Here is a 17,852-nt window from a genome sequence, read left to right as displayed (position 1 = left end):
TTTCTAAAGCACCTGCGAATTAGAACATGATTTTCGTGCTCTTAGACTCCATCCTAACGCGAACAGTAGACAGTAATTCCTTGAAAGGCCCTGAAGCTATACTCAAATTGCAACAACTAGGCTTCAATCTTGGTTTTCGCTCCGGCAGTGCATATACCAAGACTCTGCCTCCACAACAGCTCAGCGACTCCAAGATGCAAGTTTCTTTTATTGCGTTTATTTGGGAAGCGCTGTTTGGGCCAGAAACCAGAACGTTCCTTGGAAATCCTACCATTAAAGATATTGAGACACTCTTTGAGGGAGCAGAATTGCCTCTTGCGAGCTATAAGCTTGTTATGCAAAAAGACAATTTACTCACCTTCTATTGTGCATTTATTGAGGGGTGCATTTCAGGTGCAATAGATTCTCTTGGCCTACTGGGCAATGTGACCATTACCCAGGTGGATGGCCCGAAGGTCATGCTCTCTGTTTCTGTAGCTGTAGAGTAACCGCGCTATGCACCGAAGGCCCCGGAGTCAATTTAGCCGACAGCGACGGGCAATGAAGGCAACTGAGGCTAACTAACCCGTTTACTCTCTTCCCGCAAGAGGAGGCGCCAGAACTTAATACAGGAGGATACAAAACGACACGCTCTGCAAACATATGAGCCCTTATCTCTTCTTCCCCTTCTTCTTGTTCTTCTTGTCGAAGATGTAGTCACTAAGCCAATCAAGCCCTTGGTAGAGTCCGTCGCCGGATCGAGCACAGGTCGGCTGGATGTACCAGTCGCGCTTCTTGAGTTCTTGGAGGCCCAGCTTCTCTGTCAGATCTGTCGTAGACATTGCTTTGGGAAGGTCTTGCTTGTTCGCGAATACAAGGAGTGCCGCGTCGCGAAGCTCGTCCTCACCGAGTAGAGTGTGGAGCTCGTTCCTCGCGTCCTCAATTCTCTTGGGCTCAAGGTCTGCCGAATCTATGACGTAAATGAGTGCATCGGTGTTCTGATAGTAGTGGCGCCAAAGGGGTCGGATCGAATCCTGGCCTCCAACGTCCCAGACTGTGAAGTTAATGTTTTTATACTCCACAGTCTCAACATTGAACCCGATTGTGGGAACGGTGGTCACGACCTCGCCGAGCATGAGTTTGTAAAGAATGGTCGTTTTCCCGGCAGCGTCCAGCCCGACCATAAGGATCCTAACCTCCTTTTTGCTAAAGAGTTTACCGAAGATCTTTGATGCGCCTTGGCCCATTCTTTTTAATGGCCAGCCTTCTATTTTTTGAAATCATAATAGTTTGTACAGGATGCCAAAGGATCTGCAGGACTTCTAAACACTTCTACTAGAATGCCTTAGACAATCTTGTTTGGCGACTCCCAGCCACTCAGAGACTAAATTGGGTGGTGTATCATTACGTGTTACTGCGCACAACTTATCGCCAAGACCTATATGGGGACATGTACCGGATTTCGTTGAAAGTGTTTGACATTAGGATAGAAAACACTCTGTTCTTGGCTGTGTTAACATAAAAGCATTGCCTAGAGAAATAATTTGACTGGTGGTGAAGGTGCAAAGGATAATGAGCTCTCTGACTGCTGTTACCATTTTTATACTTCAGCTTATTACTGCTTCGACAGCAAGTGGTTCAGTGGACGCCCCTTGGCATGTGAACAGAGGTGTCGGATTACGACCCCACGTTCTTTGCCTCTATGTCGGGGGAACCATTGGAATGACTAAGGATGAGACTGGGGAGTATGTTCCAACTCCAGGATACCTGGAAGAAGTTGTTGCCTCTCTTCCATGCTTCTCGGCCGATGACGTGCCTCTCTTTACCATACGTGAATATGATGTACTGCTGGACTCATCCAATATGAGGCCAGAAGACTGGCTATTGATAGCACGTGACATTGCAGATGCATATGACAACTACACTGGATTTGTAGTCATCCATGGAACTGATACCCTTTCATACACAGCATCTGCGCTGTCCTTTCTTCTTCCAAACCTGTCAAAGCCTGTCATACTAACGGGATCCCAGATACCTCTTGCTGAAACATATAATGACGGTGTCTTCAACTTGTTGGGCTCAATTCTGTTAGCTGGATGGTATGACATTCCCGAGGTTGGGTTGTTCTTTGCTGGAAAGCTCTACAGAGGCAATAGGGCACAGAAGTACTCCTCTTGGCAGTTGAATGCTTTTGACTCGGGAGCCTACCCGCCACTAGCTATCATGGGAGTCAGTGTTTTTGTCAACACGGAGAAGATTCGCAGGGCAGACAGTGATCAAAAGCCAACTGTGCAGGACGCAGTTTCCTCAGCTGTTGGAATTGTACACATTTATCCGGGAGTTTCTGGCAACGACTTGCTTGCAACAGCCGTCGGAAAGAAAGGGCTGGTACTTCTAGCGTTTGGATCTGGGAACGGTCCATCCTCTGATCCAGAGTTTATCGCCGCTCTAGAAACTCTTCATGCAAGAGGTTTGGTAATCGTGGATGCTACGCAGACATTTTGGGGCATGGTGGATCTCGGTCTCTATGAGACTGGCGGGGCCATGCGCCGTGCCGGTGTAATTTCAGCATACACTATGACTCCAGAGGCTGCTTACACCAAATTGTCTATTTTACTTGGTCAGGACCTTGATCAGAGCGGTGTGGAGACGCTCTTTCAGAGCAATCTAGCAGGTGAGCTGGACATTCCTACAATCCAATCTCGTGTTATGTAAATGCATCAAGAATTGTTTATAAGCCTCAGTAAAAGCTCCTCAAGCTCCTGCCATGAGTTGACGAGGTAGGTAGGATTCTCAGCAGCCAAGATGTCCGTGCCGTGGAAGCCCCATGTACATGCAATCGTCCTGACGCCTGCAGCAACTCCGGCTTGAATATCGACCGTCATGTCTCCAATCATCAACGTGTCTTCTGGCGTGGCACAACAGCGTTGCATGATGTCGAGCAGACCATCGGGATGCGGTTTGGACCGACGGGATTTCTCGGCTCCAAGGATAACATCGAACGAGAAGGCTGAGAATGCCTTATCGGCAACGATGAGAGTTGCGTCATGTTCCTTGTTCGATAAAATTGCCAGCTTAAGGGCCTGGCAACTTGAATCCCTGGTTCTTTGAGCAATCTTGGTCAAGCGCATCATCACATCAAAGGCGCCATTGAAGAGCTCTTGAGGTTCAGATTGTATGGCCTTGATCTCTTCACGATACTCTCTGGCCAGCTGGAGTTGTGTGCTTTCATCTACGTCTGGAAGGAGTGCCTTAATAGTATGCTCGCATCCCCACCCTATGACAGACGTGATGTGCTCCTGAGAAAATGAAGGGTAACCGTGCCTACCCAAGATACCGTTAATGCAGGAGACAAAGACGTGAACGTTGTCGATGAGAGTGCCGTCAACATCAAAGACAAGCAGCATTTGAATTTTCAGTCTCAATCATTTGGCCACCTTAGTAAATCCCAAGGTATATTTACTACAGTAGATTGCACTAGATAGGCTAGCAAGTGCGCGTATTTTCCTCAAAGAATTGAACAAAGCTAATTTTCATGTCCTTTGAGACCTGCATAACCGCAGAAGCTGTAATGTCCTTGACGTTCTTATGATAGTGTGTTGCCCCAAACACCGTGAAGACGCGCCCAGAGACAGAGGTGCTCATCCCGTCATGGAAGCACTCGTGGCCCCGGACTAATATGTCAAAACCGTACTTGTCCAAAATGCTGCAAGACAGCTCATCAGGTGTCTTTTCGCCGGACCCCCTCTTAGGATTTTCATATGCAGTGATAGTAGAGCCTCCTATTTTTGCCACATTCTTGACTGGAAACGAGTCCTGCTTGTCTGTATACTCAAAAGGATCACTCCAAAGAAGGTTTGTGACGATGTCACGCATCTCATCGGTGAGGCTGTTCAGGCTGAAGGGGAGCTTCTGCTCCTTGAGCTTCTCGAGAGAGAAGTTTGATGCCAAACACCCATGCACACACAGGATGCGCCGGCCGATGATTGCAACAAGGGGTAACGAGTCCATGGCCCGCATCAGCAGATTGAACACAAGATCTGGCTCTTCGCTATAGCGTTCGTCGCACTCCTCTTTGAGACTGGCGCCACGGCCATTTGGCTGTAGATCTGTTGTTTCGTGGTTTCCGCGGATTATAAAGAAGTTATTTGGCCGCTTTATTTTGCACACAAGCATGAGAAGGAGGCATTCTACACTCTGGTATCCTCTGTCCACGACGTCTCCCAAAAACAGATAATTCTTTGTCAGTGGAGAGCCCAGAACATTAAAGTAATTGAGAATATCGTGGAGCTGTCCGTGTGTATCTCCTACGATGTATATGTTGGATTTTATGTACAAGACATTTGGCTGCGCATTAAGGACGGCGCACCCCCTCTCCACAATAGTACGGATGTCACTAACATCTAGATCAACAGCCATCCCTGGCTCGCGTACTTGGGTCAGGCTCTCATATGCTTTGTCTATAACGTCCATTGTCAATTTCTTTTTAGAGTAGGAATGGAGGACCTTCACACTCTCTATACCCACGCCAAGGTCTTTGCAGAGAAGACTCACAGCATGGATGTGGAGCGGCTGCGGACAAAAACTAATTTGACGGAGGACCCAGAGGTGTTTTTTGAGGAATATGTCTACACTGTCCTTGCAAGTGGATTTCGTGCCAGAGTTGCCTCAGAATACACGAAGAAGATATTATCATGCTTGAACTTTTCAACAGGAGTTGTCATAACTCCTCTCGAGGAGGTGTTCAGGAACCAGAGAAAATGTGCCGCCATTAGGGAAACCTTCATGCAGTTCTCGGGCCCAGCCGGAGCAGAGAAGTACCGACTTGTTTCTCGCACTTGGAAAGAGCCCCGAGATCTGACAAAGCTTCCTATGATCGGGCCTACGACTTGCTGGCAACTGGCGAGAAACATAGGTCTTTGTTCCGCCGCAAAGCCCGATGTTCACATGAAGAGGTTATTTCAGCGTCTCTTTCACAATAGCGACAGCGGGTTCATTCTGAAAACTTTTCAGCAATTAGCCAGCACATTACACGAACCTGCTGGCATAGTAGACTTTGTCGTGTGGATCTACCTTTCACACAACGGTGAGGAAAAGGACTGCTGCTACGGCGAATATCTCCTTAGGTAACGCTTGAACTACCATGTACTTCCATTCCGACACGCTGATTCAGGCCCAAAAAGTTCGGAGTTAAAAATAAAAGCTGGGCATCTGGTCTTGGCTGTCTATCCTGTTGACACAGTCTATCAAATTGTCGATTTTGGCACGGTATTCCCATGGATTATTCTGAATTGGCTATACTTGTTATTCTTTTCTTTACTGCAGCAGCTCTAACATATACGGGAATAGTATTTAAGTTGTTCCCAAATTCTTCAACTATCAATCTTTTAGATTACATCATTGTGGGTACCGCCCTAGTTTTTGGAATGACCGCTTTCCTTGGCTTTCCGCCGGACATAGCTGAGTCCAGTTCTATGGTATCTTCTGAGTCATCAGCCTTCTCCACTGGCCCCATGGTAGGCCTCTGGAAGTTTCTGTACTTTGGCTGGCTGGCCTTCAACTGGGCTGTGATCTTTCTCTATAAGCAGCTCCTCAAGTCTGGCCACTGGAACTTCTGGGGCCGGCTGGGTCATGGGATGCTTCGCACCCTGACCATCTACCTGCTTATAGGCATCCCTGCAATTATTGTGGTTGTCGTGCTGATAGCTACCAGAAAATTCACCATGAATGTCCTCTACACGCTATTGATATCTCTTATTAACACGTTTGGAACATTCCAGATAGTCATCTTGCTGGCCTATGGCATCGTCGACGTGCCCAGGAGACTTATTATGGCTGCCTTTCCTACTCTTAGGCTGTATCAGGTTTACTATGATGCGTTCAAGACCGCACGCAATATCCGCAAGATATACAAAAGCATTCTCTTTCAGAGGAGCAACCAAAATGTGGGCCTGTCCATTATTCCTCGCTCGAATCACATGTATGTTTATAGTCAGCGCCTTGTTGCGATGCAGTTGGTCCCAAACGAGAAGCTGGATGCGTTGGTGGAAAAAGCAACTGTTACTGGAAGGGGTTCTGCTAAAGTGCCATCTTCGGCAAAGGTTTTGTATTCGTCCAATTGTGAGTCCAATAAGTTGTATCAGAGTGCCCCTGTTCTTCCAGATCAGGTCTCTTCCAGTTCCGGTGTTCAGAACAACACCCGCCAAATGAAAAACGTTCCCCTCCCACCAAGGAGTCATCATTCCAACATCAAGTCAGATTCTACTTGCAATTTGTTCCATGAGGTTAAAGAAAAAACCATAGTTGAATGCAGGACATCAACACAGTTCTCACGCTTATCAGGGGCTAGTGCCAATTCTCAGCAACGAGGGTCCAGCGCTCTCACAGAAGATTCTATTGAGATGTCTTCATCTAAGTTTCTTGGTGGAAAGACAGAGGCCGAGAACACATCTTCCGCGACTGACGCGCACCTCGTAGAAAGCCCAACAGAGAGGCCTGTCTCGGACTACTGTACACCAGAAGTAAAGTTGGCTGGGCGGTTGGTGAAGTTTCCGAGCGGCCCCACGACGGTGGACATGCCCTTCTGCAGCTGTAACTGTCATGGAGGACCACGGAGGACCATCACTACCTCTGTTGTCCAGGGCTTAAAGCTTGTTGAAAAGTCCAACTTCAAGTTGAAGTTCTTGTACTGGAATGCTATGCGTGAGCATGGTGCAATGGAGTATCTGGTTGTGCAGAGAAACTATTATGAAATGCTCGTTAATTGCCGTAAAAAAGGCAGTACTCTACATGATCTGATGGGTCAGCCAAACCTTAACCCGTATTGGGCTAAGGTGCTGGGGAGTAGGTGCTTAGGAAAGATGAGTTTCTTGTACATTAAGTATTTTCGCTCGCTTTTGTTGATGCTGGTAGCCATGATCTTTGTATTCTTTTCGGTCGTTCTAGTCCTGTCTGAGCTGATGTCTCCCATAGAGGCATTTGCAGCCCATTCCCCCTTGCTGGTTCTCTACAATTATGTCACTGATACGAGCTCTGCTAGTGCCAGATTAGTTCTTGTCTATGCTATCTTTGGACTTTTGGTTGCATATCTTCAATGCGCCCTGCTCAACCTTCGGTTTTTCAATATCTATCGTCTTGTGAAGCACTCCACAGACATTATGTCTCTTCTGTTCATCATCGCTCGGGTGCCAACGTATATATTTCCTTTGGGGTGGAATCTGATGCTCTTGCTCAACATTCAGTTTGACACTGCGTACGGAACAGTTATGGCTCAAATGAGTGCGATACCCATCATGGGCATGGACTTCTCAAACTATTTTCCAATTGTGATAATTGTTCTGACAATCCTTTTTGCCAGTAATCTCGATAGAATTATTTGGGCAGCAATGGGTCAGGACATCACACCTAATATGATATGTCTTTTACGCAAGAGCTACAAGGTCGAGGAAGGCAAGGAGCATTTAAACCAATGGGTCACAGGAACGTTTGAGTATCTTGAAACAGAGGAGAACACGCCACAGAAGCCGCCAAACTGCTGTACAAGGTGCATAAGATCCATCTTTGCACCAGCAAACAGCGGAGATTAGTCGCGGTTGCTGCACATTACATCACTCAATACAGACTATGCAAGTTCTTTACTTAAGTAACCATAATGACTTAGTCAAAGAAAGGCTTGGGATCAAATCTGTTCAGGTCGTTGTCCACTTGTCGCAATGCCTCCACGATACGCTTTGTTCGCTCATCTGCCTCTACAATTTCAAAGCAATGTGCGTTAAGAACCACCACTTTTCCTACATCAAGATCAGTAAAGTCTATGTAGATCTTCTTTTTGCTTTGGAGCCCGGTGCCTGCGAGGTCTTGGGCCTCGGTGGCGGCTTCGTTCACGATCCGGGAGCGCTCCAGGAACTTGTACCCAAAACCAGGAGTTGTGGTCTCAGTCGGCTCAAAAACAGAAACAGTGCCGTCGCTAAAGAAATAAGAAATAACAAACTGCCTGTCAGCCTGAGTGATGTGGACGGGTTTGTTACAATCACAGGGGGCAAACTTGGCAAGGAACCTCAGGCAAAGATTGCCAAACTTGATCCACCGAAGAACGTCCGTGCGTGGGGCATCCGGATGGATGGAGATGCAGCTGCCGACGGTATCCACATCAGCCCCGATATGGTGGATATCAGCTGGGAAGAGCGCAGACATGTCTGCTCGTGTTTTACCCATGAGATTAGCAGGCTGTGTAAGTGACATCTGCTGCGCGGGAGTGCCTATGAGCTCTTGCTTATTAATGGGCTGAACGGCCTGAGGCGGATAACCCAGTTCCCTGACCATGTATTCGCGGGTGTAATTGTCGCAGTCATAAATATATACAGGACGTCCGTAGATTGAGACCACTGACCCAATCCGGAAGTCCCTGGCCCCGAAGAACTCGTTGGTGACGAGGGAATGCTCGGCGAACTGCGTCATCGTGTGCTGCTTCGGAACCTTTTGCCTGCGAAGAAAGGCTGGGAATGGATCACGGCCAGAATTCTGTGGCAAGACTTCCAAAACCTCTACGGTATCATCTGCCAGGAAGAAATGAATTATGAGTTGGCGAAGCTCACCGTAGACCAAGTGCCTATTGTCCCAAATAGCATAGAAGCGAAGCACCTCACGATCATGACGCAGAAACTTGGCCAGCTTCTCTTCGGGGACGTGCTGTGTGACATGCGTCTTGCGCATGACCGCTATCTCAGTGGCTTGACGCTCTGCAAGATAAGGATCCTGAGGAATGCTTTCTGGGGGGAGGTTCGGTGGAATCACTTCTCCCGGAGCGGCTTGGCACTCCAGGAACTGACGCGTGGAGTCGTTGCATCCATAGATGTAAAACACCTTTGAATAGATGCAGACTGCGTCACCCACACGAAGATCCTCGAGGCTAAGAAATCCGGCAGATGCGTCGCGGTGATCACGGGGAATGCGGTGGCGTTTAACAAGGTCTCCCTGTGGAATACCAGAGTTCTTGACTGGGCGTTCCTGAATCTGGATTGTCCGGTCCGCAAGGTAGTAGTCAATAAAGACGTGTCTGATACGACGCTTTTCGGACTGGGACTCAAAGACATCTTCCATAAACCAGGCGAAAAAGCGCATTACCACTCTGTCGAGGACAGCGTGCTCAGGCTTGAACTTTGGTATGCTTCTAGCAAACTGGCGCTCCTCTTCATGGGTGCGCGGAAGAAGAGTCGCATCCGGTCGTACTCCCGATGCCATCAGTGCATTTAATGAGTTAGTCCTGCATCCAATTGCCCCTCGAGTTGTGCGAAGAAACTCACCCCGAACAGTCATCGACTTTGTGTGACCCTCTCCCCACTGAAGATAGTCCGCGGGTTGACGCATCGTCCAAGTTGTGCGGAGAGCCCGTCGCTCATCGTAATCAATAGGAGCAAGAGTAGCTGTGTATGCCGACGTTAGACCTGTTGGTGCGGCAAGAGCCTTCTCGTCGTCGTGAGTCTTGATCCTATGGTCCATGTCAAGAGAATGAGACACGGGGAAATTTGTGCGGTGAGGATCTGGAAATGCAGTGCCCGGCATGAATGGTATGTCCTTGGGGTCTACATTGGTCTGCGACATGAGACGGTACGTGGTGTTCCTACTCATCAAAATTTAGTTTAAAGTTTTGCTCAGAGATTTTGCGCTCTCGTTTTTTTTGTGCCATGGAAAACTGAAATGCCCAGGCAGGGAGCAGGCGTCGCACCGGTCTCCATGGGGCGACTTTCAGAGATTAGGGAAATGAACGAATCGTGGAAACTTGCAAGGAGCATGCGGCGCAAGGTCATGCAAAACCTTGCAGAGCACAAAGATACAGCAGATGATAAGCTGGCTTTGAATATTAGCCACGAGCTTCGAGCCCGAAGTGGAGTGCAAAAGAGCCGGCTCAGCAATGCTAACAAGGTGCACTCATTTGATAAACCTATTCAGCTCCCGAAGGACTTCTACACTGACGAGCAACGCGAAGCGTTTGCGGCCTGGAAGCAACAGGATCATCGTCGAAGCAAGCACGTACGACCCCAAGCATCAAGCAACTACTTTATGAGATTTATGCGTAGCATACGTGTCCCTTTCATTGCAAAGAAATCAATGCCACTAGTTGATCCGTACAACGGTGACGAGTCTGTCACTGACGAGTGCCACCACAACGTACAAACTCAGAACTTGCGCGAGGCCCACCACGTTCGTTTACACACAGCTATGCAGGCAGTGAAAAGGCAAGCATTTGACGATTTTGTGAAGAAGAAGATGGAACAAGAAAAGCGCGAAGAGGAGGAAAGAAAACGGGTGATACATGAAAATGAGCTCAGGGATCTGAAGGAAGAGTATGAAAAGAACCGCTTTCGGGCTCGTGAATGGCATAAGGTTGAGCACCCTTTTGTGCCGGCAAAGTCTGCTAAAAAGCTCACAGTCCCTGCAACACCCAAGTTTAGCACCTTCTCGTGGATGAAGAAGTCATTCGGACTGGAGAAGAAGTCCTGATTGTAAATTCAATAGTATGCAGCTGTTGGCTGTCATTACGAAACGTGACTCTTCTCCGTATATTTTACCGCAATATCATACTTGATTGTTTGCAAGATGATCATCTGGCATCGCTTCCATGACATGCAACAGCACGACATATTAGTCGATAGATTGACAGTATGCATACCCGTAAGGGCCCATATGGAAGCATCGTATACTTCATTCTTTAGCTACAGAGTAGTGATGGCCATCTGGCAGCTCTTATGCTTTGTCTTTGTGTAACTGAAACATAGAAGCACAACCAATGTACTTCTTCATACAAATGAGTACAAAAGTGGCGTCATTATTAGCGTCCGAAAGCCAGATACATACTCTGCGAGAAGTTACATGGATTCTATTGTGCTCCACCTTGCATTCCATCTGTGCAACCGAGCTTCTACCTGAGGCCATCTCTACCGAAGGCCCATTGCCTCTGCATAGCTTCTGGGCACCACCAGACCGCGACACCCTGCTCTGCCCACGCCCGGTTCATAGGTGAACACGGTAGCATGCAGTCAATGGTCTTGCTGTGCCGTGCACGTCAGCGGGTACGAAAGGCTGGTAGTGATCGGCTGTCTCACCTACAGGTAAGGGAGAGGAGGACCATGCCATCACGCAATAGCAGCACCCTTAATCAGCACAGCCTGCAGAGGGTCACGTGTCAGGCCCCTCTATAGAGACTGTTGAGTGGGTGCAGGGAAGGCCTCAGACGACGATTCGCTGGATGTGCTGTGCCTCTGGAAAGAGATGAAGATTCTCCCGACACTGGATCTGCGCTGAAGAGTCTCGAACGGTCATTGCAGGGGCCAGCACTCTGATGACTGGACATCTTCTGGGCTCGATGCTTCAAGCATTGAGGGCCTTGTGGACAATGAGGCACCGGTGGGCAGAAAGACACAACCCCATGGCCACGATCCCTTTCAGAAAAGAAGACCTGGATAGCCTGTGCTGGCAAATGATGCCTTCTGGCGAGCTGGTGCTCCCAGACATCCAGCGGACCTTGGAGTGCTATCCTCATAGCACCCTACTTATCAGAGGTGTTAGTGCTGGCCCTTGGCGCGTGACTTGTCCAGGTCATAGAATGGACAACTACCTGAAGCCATGCAGCTCCCTAAGAGCCTGCCCACAGGTGCCCACTCACGACCCGAAATGGTGTTCATGAAGCTGAAGAGCCCTTGGTGAGATACATTATGTGCCAGACGCGTTCGTCCAGTGCATCTCCACTGAGGAGCCCTCTGCACCGTAGACCTTGCGGGAGCACCAGGACATCAATATGCCAATACTGTAGCGTAAGTAGTCTCTTTAACAATGAATACAGGCAGAATAGAATGACGTCTTTTGTTGTGGAGCTTAGACAGTCTATGTCTAGGCTGTCGTGTAACCGAGTGATTCGTGTAAGTAGAGTGAGTTTTTCTACAAATAACGCGCCCATGCTCTTCTTCCAGGGATCGTGAGGGAGGTTGATTCAATAATCTTGTTTCTGAAACTGGTTTCCCAATAACCTGCTTACTTCATTGCATGTAAATTCTATAGGTATTTGATAAATAATAATGCTCAGCATGTCACGATCTTTATCAGTTCTGCTATTGGTCTGTCTTCTGGCAGAGTTCTTCTCTGAAGAGGCACCTATATATCGCAATGGGTTTGGATACTTCTGCGAAGGTAAAATACCAAATTGCCTTCCAAATAGTTGCATATTGGGTGTAATCTCGCAATTTCTTTGTACAGAATGCGAGTCTGGATACGTACCGATTGATGGCAAGTGTGTTCTGGCTGGAGATTCCAAGGCTACTCGGTCTGGCTGTGCTAAATCTCAAACAGGCGGATGGTGCACTAAGTGCGGCGATGACCATTTTGTCTTTTACGGTGGGTGCTATAATTTATCTCAAGACTGGACAAAGTTCATTTGTGAACGAGCAGAAAAGGGGATATGTGTAGAATGTGCAAAAGCAAACGGAATGCGCCCATCTGCAGTCCTCACCAACCCCAACACTAGCGCTCCCGAGCGATGCATCTCATGCGGAGACACTGTGGGTTTTGGTGGATATAGTGGGATATATGGGTGTCTAGTTTGTAACTCTTCAAGGATAAAGCAAGAAGTGGTCCCAAATTGCTACCAATGTTCAGACCACAAAAATACATGCTCGTATGATTATCGATGTAAGCACATCACTGAAGGTGCAAGCAATGGTCTTTGTGGATACTGTCCCGAAACACACATTTGGAGCTTTTATGCTTGTTATGCCAGAGATACTCCAATAAGCAACAGCATCTGTCTACCGGAGAATATCATGGAGATGTCTGGGCAAGCTCTATGCTCTCGCTGCACCAACCCGTTAGAAATACCTCTGAATGGCCTCTGTCTATCAATAACTGAGTTTGAAGACATTTGCGTAAAGGATCCTGAATCGGGAAGGTGTACGTCTTGTAAGAATGAGGGCAAAAGGCAATACTTCTTGTTTTATGGTGGATGCTACTTATTTAAAGATGTTTCGGGTCGAATAGAATCTCAGATTTGTCAAGCAATGCAGGGCAACGTTTGCACCACATGTAACAGTTCAACCAAAGAGGTGTTCACCAAGAACAACGGATGCTGGCGCTGCGGGGACTCAGCCAACGGGGGAATAGAGGGATGCCAAAGGTGTGAGATGAAGGACAGTGGTCTTCAGTGTCTGGAGTGCCGCGACCTCTACCTGAGCCTGGATAAGAGGAGCTGCCTGGCCAGCTGTCCCAAGGGGCAGAAGGGCATACAGGGGTCCTCATCCTCGATCCACATCTGCACATGCGATGACGGGTCCTATCTGAAGGACGGGAAGTGCGTCGGGTGCGCGGTGGAGAACTGCGCTGAGTGCGACGAGTCGAGCTGTAAGAGGTGCAAGTATGGCTACACACTCTCCGGCAGTCAGTGCGTGGCGACCAAGTGCAAGGACCCCAACTGCGACACGTGCGAGGACAGAGACGTGTGCACAAAGTGTACCGATGACAACAGCCTCGACCTCCACGGTCTGTGCGTGAAGGACTGCTTGGGCTCCGCCGGGTACTACAAGGCCACCGTGGGCGGCGTCTCGAGGTGCGTGGCGTGCACGCTCGGCAACTGCGCAGTCTGCGAGTCGGAATCCAAGTGCAAGACGTGCAGGGACGGGTTCTACGTCGAGGGCTCGGGAGGATGCAAGCCGTGTAGCTCTGAGTGCGCCACGTGCAGCGGACCGGCATCCGATGACTGCACCTCCTGCCCTGTCAGGAAGCGGTTGGAGTACAGCGACGGTGCCAAGGGATCGTGCGTCCCGCAGTGCGTGCAGGACAGCAGCTGCGCAGAGTGCGGGCTCACGGTGGGCGGGACCAGCTACTGCTCGCGCTGTGTCAAGAGCACGGAGTACCCCAACAACGGGGCGTGCACCTCCTCCAGCTCGCGGGCGGCTGGCATCGCGTGCGCGAATGTCGCCGCCGGTAGATGTGCTCTCTGCAGCTCGAACTCCTTCAGCCTCAACGGGGGGTGCTACACCTCCACGCTCCTCCCCGGGAAGACTGTCTGCACGAAGGCGAGCGACGGCTGGTGTGATAGCACCGTGGCCGGGTACGGGATAACGTACAACGGAACGCTCCTTACATGCCCGACGAACTGTGCAACGTGTAGCGGTGGGGTCTGCAGCGCCTGCAACAGCGGGTTCTACCTGGAGAAGGGGGCGTGCAAGGCGTGCTCCAAGGGCTGCGCCACCTGTCCTCATGGGGAGGCATGCTTCGACTGCCTGGCCGGGTACTACTTCTCCGAGAGCACGTGCAAGGCGTGTCACAAGGTGATCTCCAAGTGCAGCCTCTGCGTGGTTCCAGAGGGTGCAGCCACACCCATATGTCTGGAGTACGACAACACCTCCAAAAAGTCCGCCCTCTCGTCGGGGGCCATCTCTGGCATCGCCATCGGCGTGGTCCTTGTCGTCGGCGGTGTGGCGGCTGTGCTGGTTTGGTTTTTCGTTTTCCGAAAGAAGAACTGAGTGGCGCTACTTTATGACCTTAGAAAGCTTACCTCTAAAGTGTGAATCTGAGACAAAGTGAAAACTTGCAAAGTAGCGACAGGGGATGTACCCATTGGTACCCATCAAAGAGGAACATGGGACAATTGATGATACTCCCTATCCAGAACAAGTGCTGCTCAACATGCTGATAAGATTCTATTATAAACGGCATACATTATAAACCTGTCTGACAATGATACAGAACGCGAATAAAGCTGCTAGGATTGTTAGTTAATAAGGGAGGGCAGTATATGAATCGAAAAACAAATAAGACTTGCACACAGTTCCGAGTGACGTGTGCGTGTGGCGAATAATTGGGGCGTCAAAAAATGGCAGTTACTCGTGTCTTGCTAACGATACCATCTAGCACTAGAGTTGGCTCTTTTGCGTGCATTGTCGTTATTGCCTGTACCACCCTGGTCTTCTTCTTGGGTTTTGGGAATTATACATATGACATCCAGGGCGTCATCACCAAGAGCTTTACATTTCAATCAGAGATCCTCGATATCATCGCTATCTTCGCCATCCCTATTGGATTTCTATATCTCTACATTGTGGAGATGACTCGGCTTCGTTTGAATCTGGCCTTCAAATCCGGATGGATTATTTCGCATCTTGTCTTTTTCGGACTCTCCTTCCTTATTTCTGTCTACTACATCATATGCCGGCCAAAGGAGACTCTCAGCTTTGTTATTTCTCTCGTCCCAGAGGATGTCGACATTTCCTCATTTACCAACTTCATCGACAAACTGGTCAAGATGGGCCTCGATGGGGAAGGACCCGCAAAGAAGCCTCTTTTCGCTGTGTTTGACAACAACGGAAGCGTCGTTACCAACAGTACAAACACTTTTATTGGTGTCGTCATGTGTGTCCTTGCCTCTTGGTCCTTTGTTCTTCAGACTGTTGTGGCTGCTCTTTTTACAGCGATGGCATGTAGCAAGTACGGAGAACGCAACATCATAGTCGGAATTAAAACGACGGGCGACACGTACCGCGTGCATGTAGAGCGGCATAGCACACGCGATCTGGGGAAGAAGTCTAAGCTCTCCGCTGGCACAGCCGCGTGACCCTGTGAATTTATTGACTGGCATTTCCTTGCAGCCTACTTCTGGGAGGGGCTGGTTGTGGGATTAAAAAAGAGCGTTCCTTCGGCGTGCAGCATGGCTCATGCTCGTGAAGATCCCTTTTACAACATCCCAGACATAGTTACAAAGGAGCTACAGCAGATACGTTCGAGCATTTCTCTACTGGAGGTGAAGTGCACGGAGGTAGAGAAAAAGTGCGCGAACCTGCAATCAGAGAACGCTCTTCTGCGAGAACAGCTCCTGAAAACCACTCAGCTGCTTGCTAACTATCCTACTAGCAGAGACTACGACACACTGAAAGCATCAATCACACAGGTATTAAACAATCTCTGGCAGCCGACGGCTCCGTTTATAAATCAGCTAAAGCAACAGTTACTCTCCGAATTGCAAGAATCCCTCCAAGACTTTTCTCCAAAGGATAGAGTCTCCAAAGGCGGTTTAAGTGTTGCACTGGCAGAGCAAATTGCGCTGGAGCTGTCCCCTATCTATGCCAAGATCAGCTCCATCGAAGAGGCACTACAAAGCAAGGCGAACAAGCGCACTGTCATAGCAACAATAAAGCAGCGCTTTGAAGAGATTGCCGGCATGGTTACCTCTCTCCAGGAATCCCTTGCTGATGTTATGAGTGAGAAGGCAGATGCAGAGAGCGTGTCAGACGCATTGCTTGCAAAGGTAGATATCACCAGGTTGCCTGCAATTCTCGATCCCTACCTAAAAGCAGAGACCTTCAATCAATTTAAGCAAGAAGTATCTGCAGACGATGGTATACTGAGTCGCATGTCTAAGATAGAATTGAAAATTATCGCTCAGCAGCAAGCACTCGAAGAAACTATTCGCACGAGCGTTTCTGTAGTAATGGATAAGCTTCAGGAGCAAATCAGCGAGCTAGAAGTACTGGTGAGGGCCAATACGGCCACCATATCTAAAGCCTGTGCATCGGCAGACGCTGCCATGGCAGATGTCAAATTGCTGCGTTCAGATGGTCCTGAGGAAACCACTAAGACCTACAGTCAAATACTCCGCGAAATACAATCTTTTGGTTCTCGCCTATCTAACATAGAGGCAGACATTATCCGAAAGGTAGACCATCTTGATTTCCAAGCCATGCAAAGGCGAACTCAAGCACAACTCAATGCCGAGCGGTCCCTTTCACAAGATCACAATCGTCCAACTGTTGGACAAGTACGTCAAATGATTGCAGAGTCCATTGATGCTGTTATTTCTCACAGGTCCAATGATAACCTATAGTAGAGGAGAGAGATGAGGGCAGTAGGGTGTGACTGTTGACAAAGACAAAAAATCCGTTTGAGGAAAATGGCCGAGGAGATGCACCCAGAGCTTCGAGAGCTACTTGCGGGCGTCCGAAAAAAGAGGGCATTCAGCCCTAGCGTATGGGTTGCCAAGAAGGTAGATGCATTGAATGAGTATGCAAGGAAAACAGGAATTGCAGGATGTATCGTGAATCTCTCTGGAGGCATTGATTCTGCCGTCACTTTTGCTTTGCTTGCTCGTTCGAAGGCCGCAGAAAAGTCCCCTATCACTAGAGTCCTTGGGCTGGCTCAGCCTATTTTGTCAACAGCATCGATCCAGAATCGTGCCTATGAGCTGTCCAGCTATGGAGAGATAGTAACGGTTGATCAGACAGACATCTTTATGTCACTGACATCGCTAGTAGAAGACGCTTGCGGTATTAGGGGCAAGGAGTTTGCAAGAGGTAACCTTAAGTCGTATATGCGGACGCCTGCCGCCTTCTACGTAGCGCAACTTCTTTCTCAGGAGGGCACGCCATCTGTAGTCGTGGGGACAGGAAACTATGATGAGGACGGCTTTCTCTACTACTTTTCTAAGGCAGGAGATGGCGTTTCAGACATCCAACTGATTCACGATTTGCATAAGAGTGAGGTGTTTGCAGTTGGCAGGTACCTAGGTCTCCCTGAATCTATTTTGGATGCACCGCCCAGTGCTGACCTTTGGGAAGGTCAAACAGATGAGGAGGAAATAGGTGCAAGTTATGACTTTGTGGAGCTTTATGTATCCCTAGAGAAGGACGCAGAATTAAAGAAGACACTGGAGACCGTGTCACGTGACGCACAATTACAGTATGAAAAAGTTGGAAGGCTGTTAGAAAGTATACATGTTAAAAATGGACATAAGAAAGTGTTCCCATTGAACATCTGAAACTGGTAGTAACTGTGTGACTAGTCAGTTTTTATTCATCGTCGATTTAAGTATCTTCCAAACCAAAACTAATATAAAT

The 17,852-nt window shown here is 48.7% G+C and overlaps 13 protein-coding genes across 13 annotated transcripts; 9 read left to right on the top strand and 4 right to left on the bottom strand.

Annotated features, from left to right (window-relative positions):
- Positions 1-26: 26 nt before the first annotated feature.
- On the top strand, positions 27-488 carry GL50803_007790 (uncharacterized protein; the record flags this gene model as incomplete). The annotated part of the gene is made up of 1 exon (XM_038046341.1): positions 27-488. The coding sequence occupies one exon, from the start codon at positions 27-29 to the stop codon at positions 486-488; it is 462 nt and encodes a 153-aa protein (XP_037902363.1).
- Positions 489-650: 162 nt separating this feature from the next.
- On the bottom strand, positions 651-1,226 carry GL50803_007789 (ADP-ribosylation factor 1; the record flags this gene model as incomplete). Its single annotated transcript, XM_001704927.1, has 1 exon — positions 651-1,226. One exon carries the CDS (start codon positions 1,224-1,226, stop codon positions 651-653), a length of 576 nt encoding a protein of 191 aa, XP_001704979.1.
- Positions 1,227-1,551: 325 nt separating this feature from the next.
- GL50803_0014547 (L-asparaginase) lies at positions 1,552-2,694 on the top strand (the record flags this gene model as incomplete). Its single annotated transcript, XM_001704928.1, has 1 exon — positions 1,552-2,694. The coding sequence occupies one exon, from the start codon at positions 1,552-1,554 to the stop codon at positions 2,692-2,694; it is 1,143 nt and encodes a 380-aa protein (XP_001704980.1).
- A 5-nt stretch (positions 2,695-2,699) lies between these two features.
- Positions 2,700-3,386, bottom strand: GL50803_0014546 (Phosphoglycolate phosphatase; the record flags this gene model as incomplete). Its single annotated transcript, XM_001704929.1, has 1 exon — positions 2,700-3,386. One exon carries the CDS (start codon positions 3,384-3,386, stop codon positions 2,700-2,702), a length of 687 nt encoding a protein of 228 aa, XP_001704981.1.
- Positions 3,387-3,465: 79 nt separating this feature from the next.
- Positions 3,466-4,452, bottom strand: GL50803_0014545 (Serine/threonine protein phosphatase PP1 isozyme 7; the record flags this gene model as incomplete). Its single annotated transcript, XM_001704930.1, has 1 exon — positions 3,466-4,452. One exon carries the CDS (start codon positions 4,450-4,452, stop codon positions 3,466-3,468), a length of 987 nt encoding a protein of 328 aa, XP_001704982.1.
- Positions 4,453-4,476: 24 nt separating this feature from the next.
- GL50803_0014544 (uncharacterized protein) lies at positions 4,477-5,109 on the top strand (the record flags this gene model as incomplete). The annotated part of the gene is made up of 1 exon (XM_038045773.1): positions 4,477-5,109. One exon carries the CDS (start codon positions 4,477-4,479, stop codon positions 5,107-5,109), a length of 633 nt encoding a protein of 210 aa, XP_037902362.1.
- A 146-nt stretch (positions 5,110-5,255) lies between these two features.
- GL50803_0014543 (LMBR1-like membrane protein) lies at positions 5,256-7,565 on the top strand (the record flags this gene model as incomplete). Its single annotated transcript, XM_001704932.1, has 1 exon — positions 5,256-7,565. One exon carries the CDS (start codon positions 5,256-5,258, stop codon positions 7,563-7,565), a length of 2,310 nt encoding a protein of 769 aa, XP_001704984.1.
- A 70-nt stretch (positions 7,566-7,635) lies between these two features.
- Positions 7,636-9,606, bottom strand: GL50803_0041512 (Flagella associated protein; the record flags this gene model as incomplete). Its single annotated transcript, XM_001704935.2, has 1 exon — positions 7,636-9,606. One exon carries the CDS (start codon positions 9,604-9,606, stop codon positions 7,636-7,638), a length of 1,971 nt encoding a protein of 656 aa, XP_001704987.2.
- Positions 9,607-9,675: 69 nt separating this feature from the next.
- GL50803_007778 (uncharacterized protein) lies at positions 9,676-10,479 on the top strand (the record flags this gene model as incomplete). The annotated part of the gene is made up of 1 exon (XM_001704936.1): positions 9,676-10,479. The coding sequence occupies one exon, from the start codon at positions 9,676-9,678 to the stop codon at positions 10,477-10,479; it is 804 nt and encodes a 267-aa protein (XP_001704988.1).
- Positions 10,480-12,059: 1,580 nt separating this feature from the next.
- On the top strand, positions 12,060-14,489 carry GL50803_00112584 (High cysteine membrane protein VSP-like; the record flags this gene model as incomplete). The annotated part of the gene is made up of 1 exon (XM_001704939.2): positions 12,060-14,489. One exon carries the CDS (start codon positions 12,060-12,062, stop codon positions 14,487-14,489), a length of 2,430 nt encoding a protein of 809 aa, XP_001704991.2.
- Positions 14,490-14,839: 350 nt separating this feature from the next.
- GL50803_0016384 (uncharacterized protein) lies at positions 14,840-15,577 on the top strand (the record flags this gene model as incomplete). Its single annotated transcript, XM_001704941.1, has 1 exon — positions 14,840-15,577. The coding sequence occupies one exon, from the start codon at positions 14,840-14,842 to the stop codon at positions 15,575-15,577; it is 738 nt and encodes a 245-aa protein (XP_001704993.1).
- A 93-nt stretch (positions 15,578-15,670) lies between these two features.
- On the top strand, positions 15,671-16,843 carry GL50803_0012889 (uncharacterized protein; the record flags this gene model as incomplete). The annotated part of the gene is made up of 1 exon (XM_001704943.1): positions 15,671-16,843. One exon carries the CDS (start codon positions 15,671-15,673, stop codon positions 16,841-16,843), a length of 1,173 nt encoding a protein of 390 aa, XP_001704995.1.
- Positions 16,844-16,909: 66 nt separating this feature from the next.
- GL50803_0031530 (NH3-dependent NAD+ synthetase) lies at positions 16,910-17,773 on the top strand (the record flags this gene model as incomplete). Its single annotated transcript, XM_001704944.1, has 1 exon — positions 16,910-17,773. One exon carries the CDS (start codon positions 16,910-16,912, stop codon positions 17,771-17,773), a length of 864 nt encoding a protein of 287 aa, XP_001704996.1.
- Positions 17,774-17,852: the final 79 nt, after the last annotated feature.

Source organism: Giardia intestinalis, chromosome 5 (assembly GCF_000002435.2).
Source record: "Giardia intestinalis strain WB C6 chromosome 5, whole genome shotgun sequence".
Classification (NCBI taxonomy): domain Eukaryota; phylum Fornicata; order Diplomonadida; family Hexamitidae; genus Giardia; species Giardia duodenalis.
The sequence above is the reverse complement of the archived record's forward strand: the minus strand, read 5'-3'. Positions and strand labels throughout refer to the sequence as shown.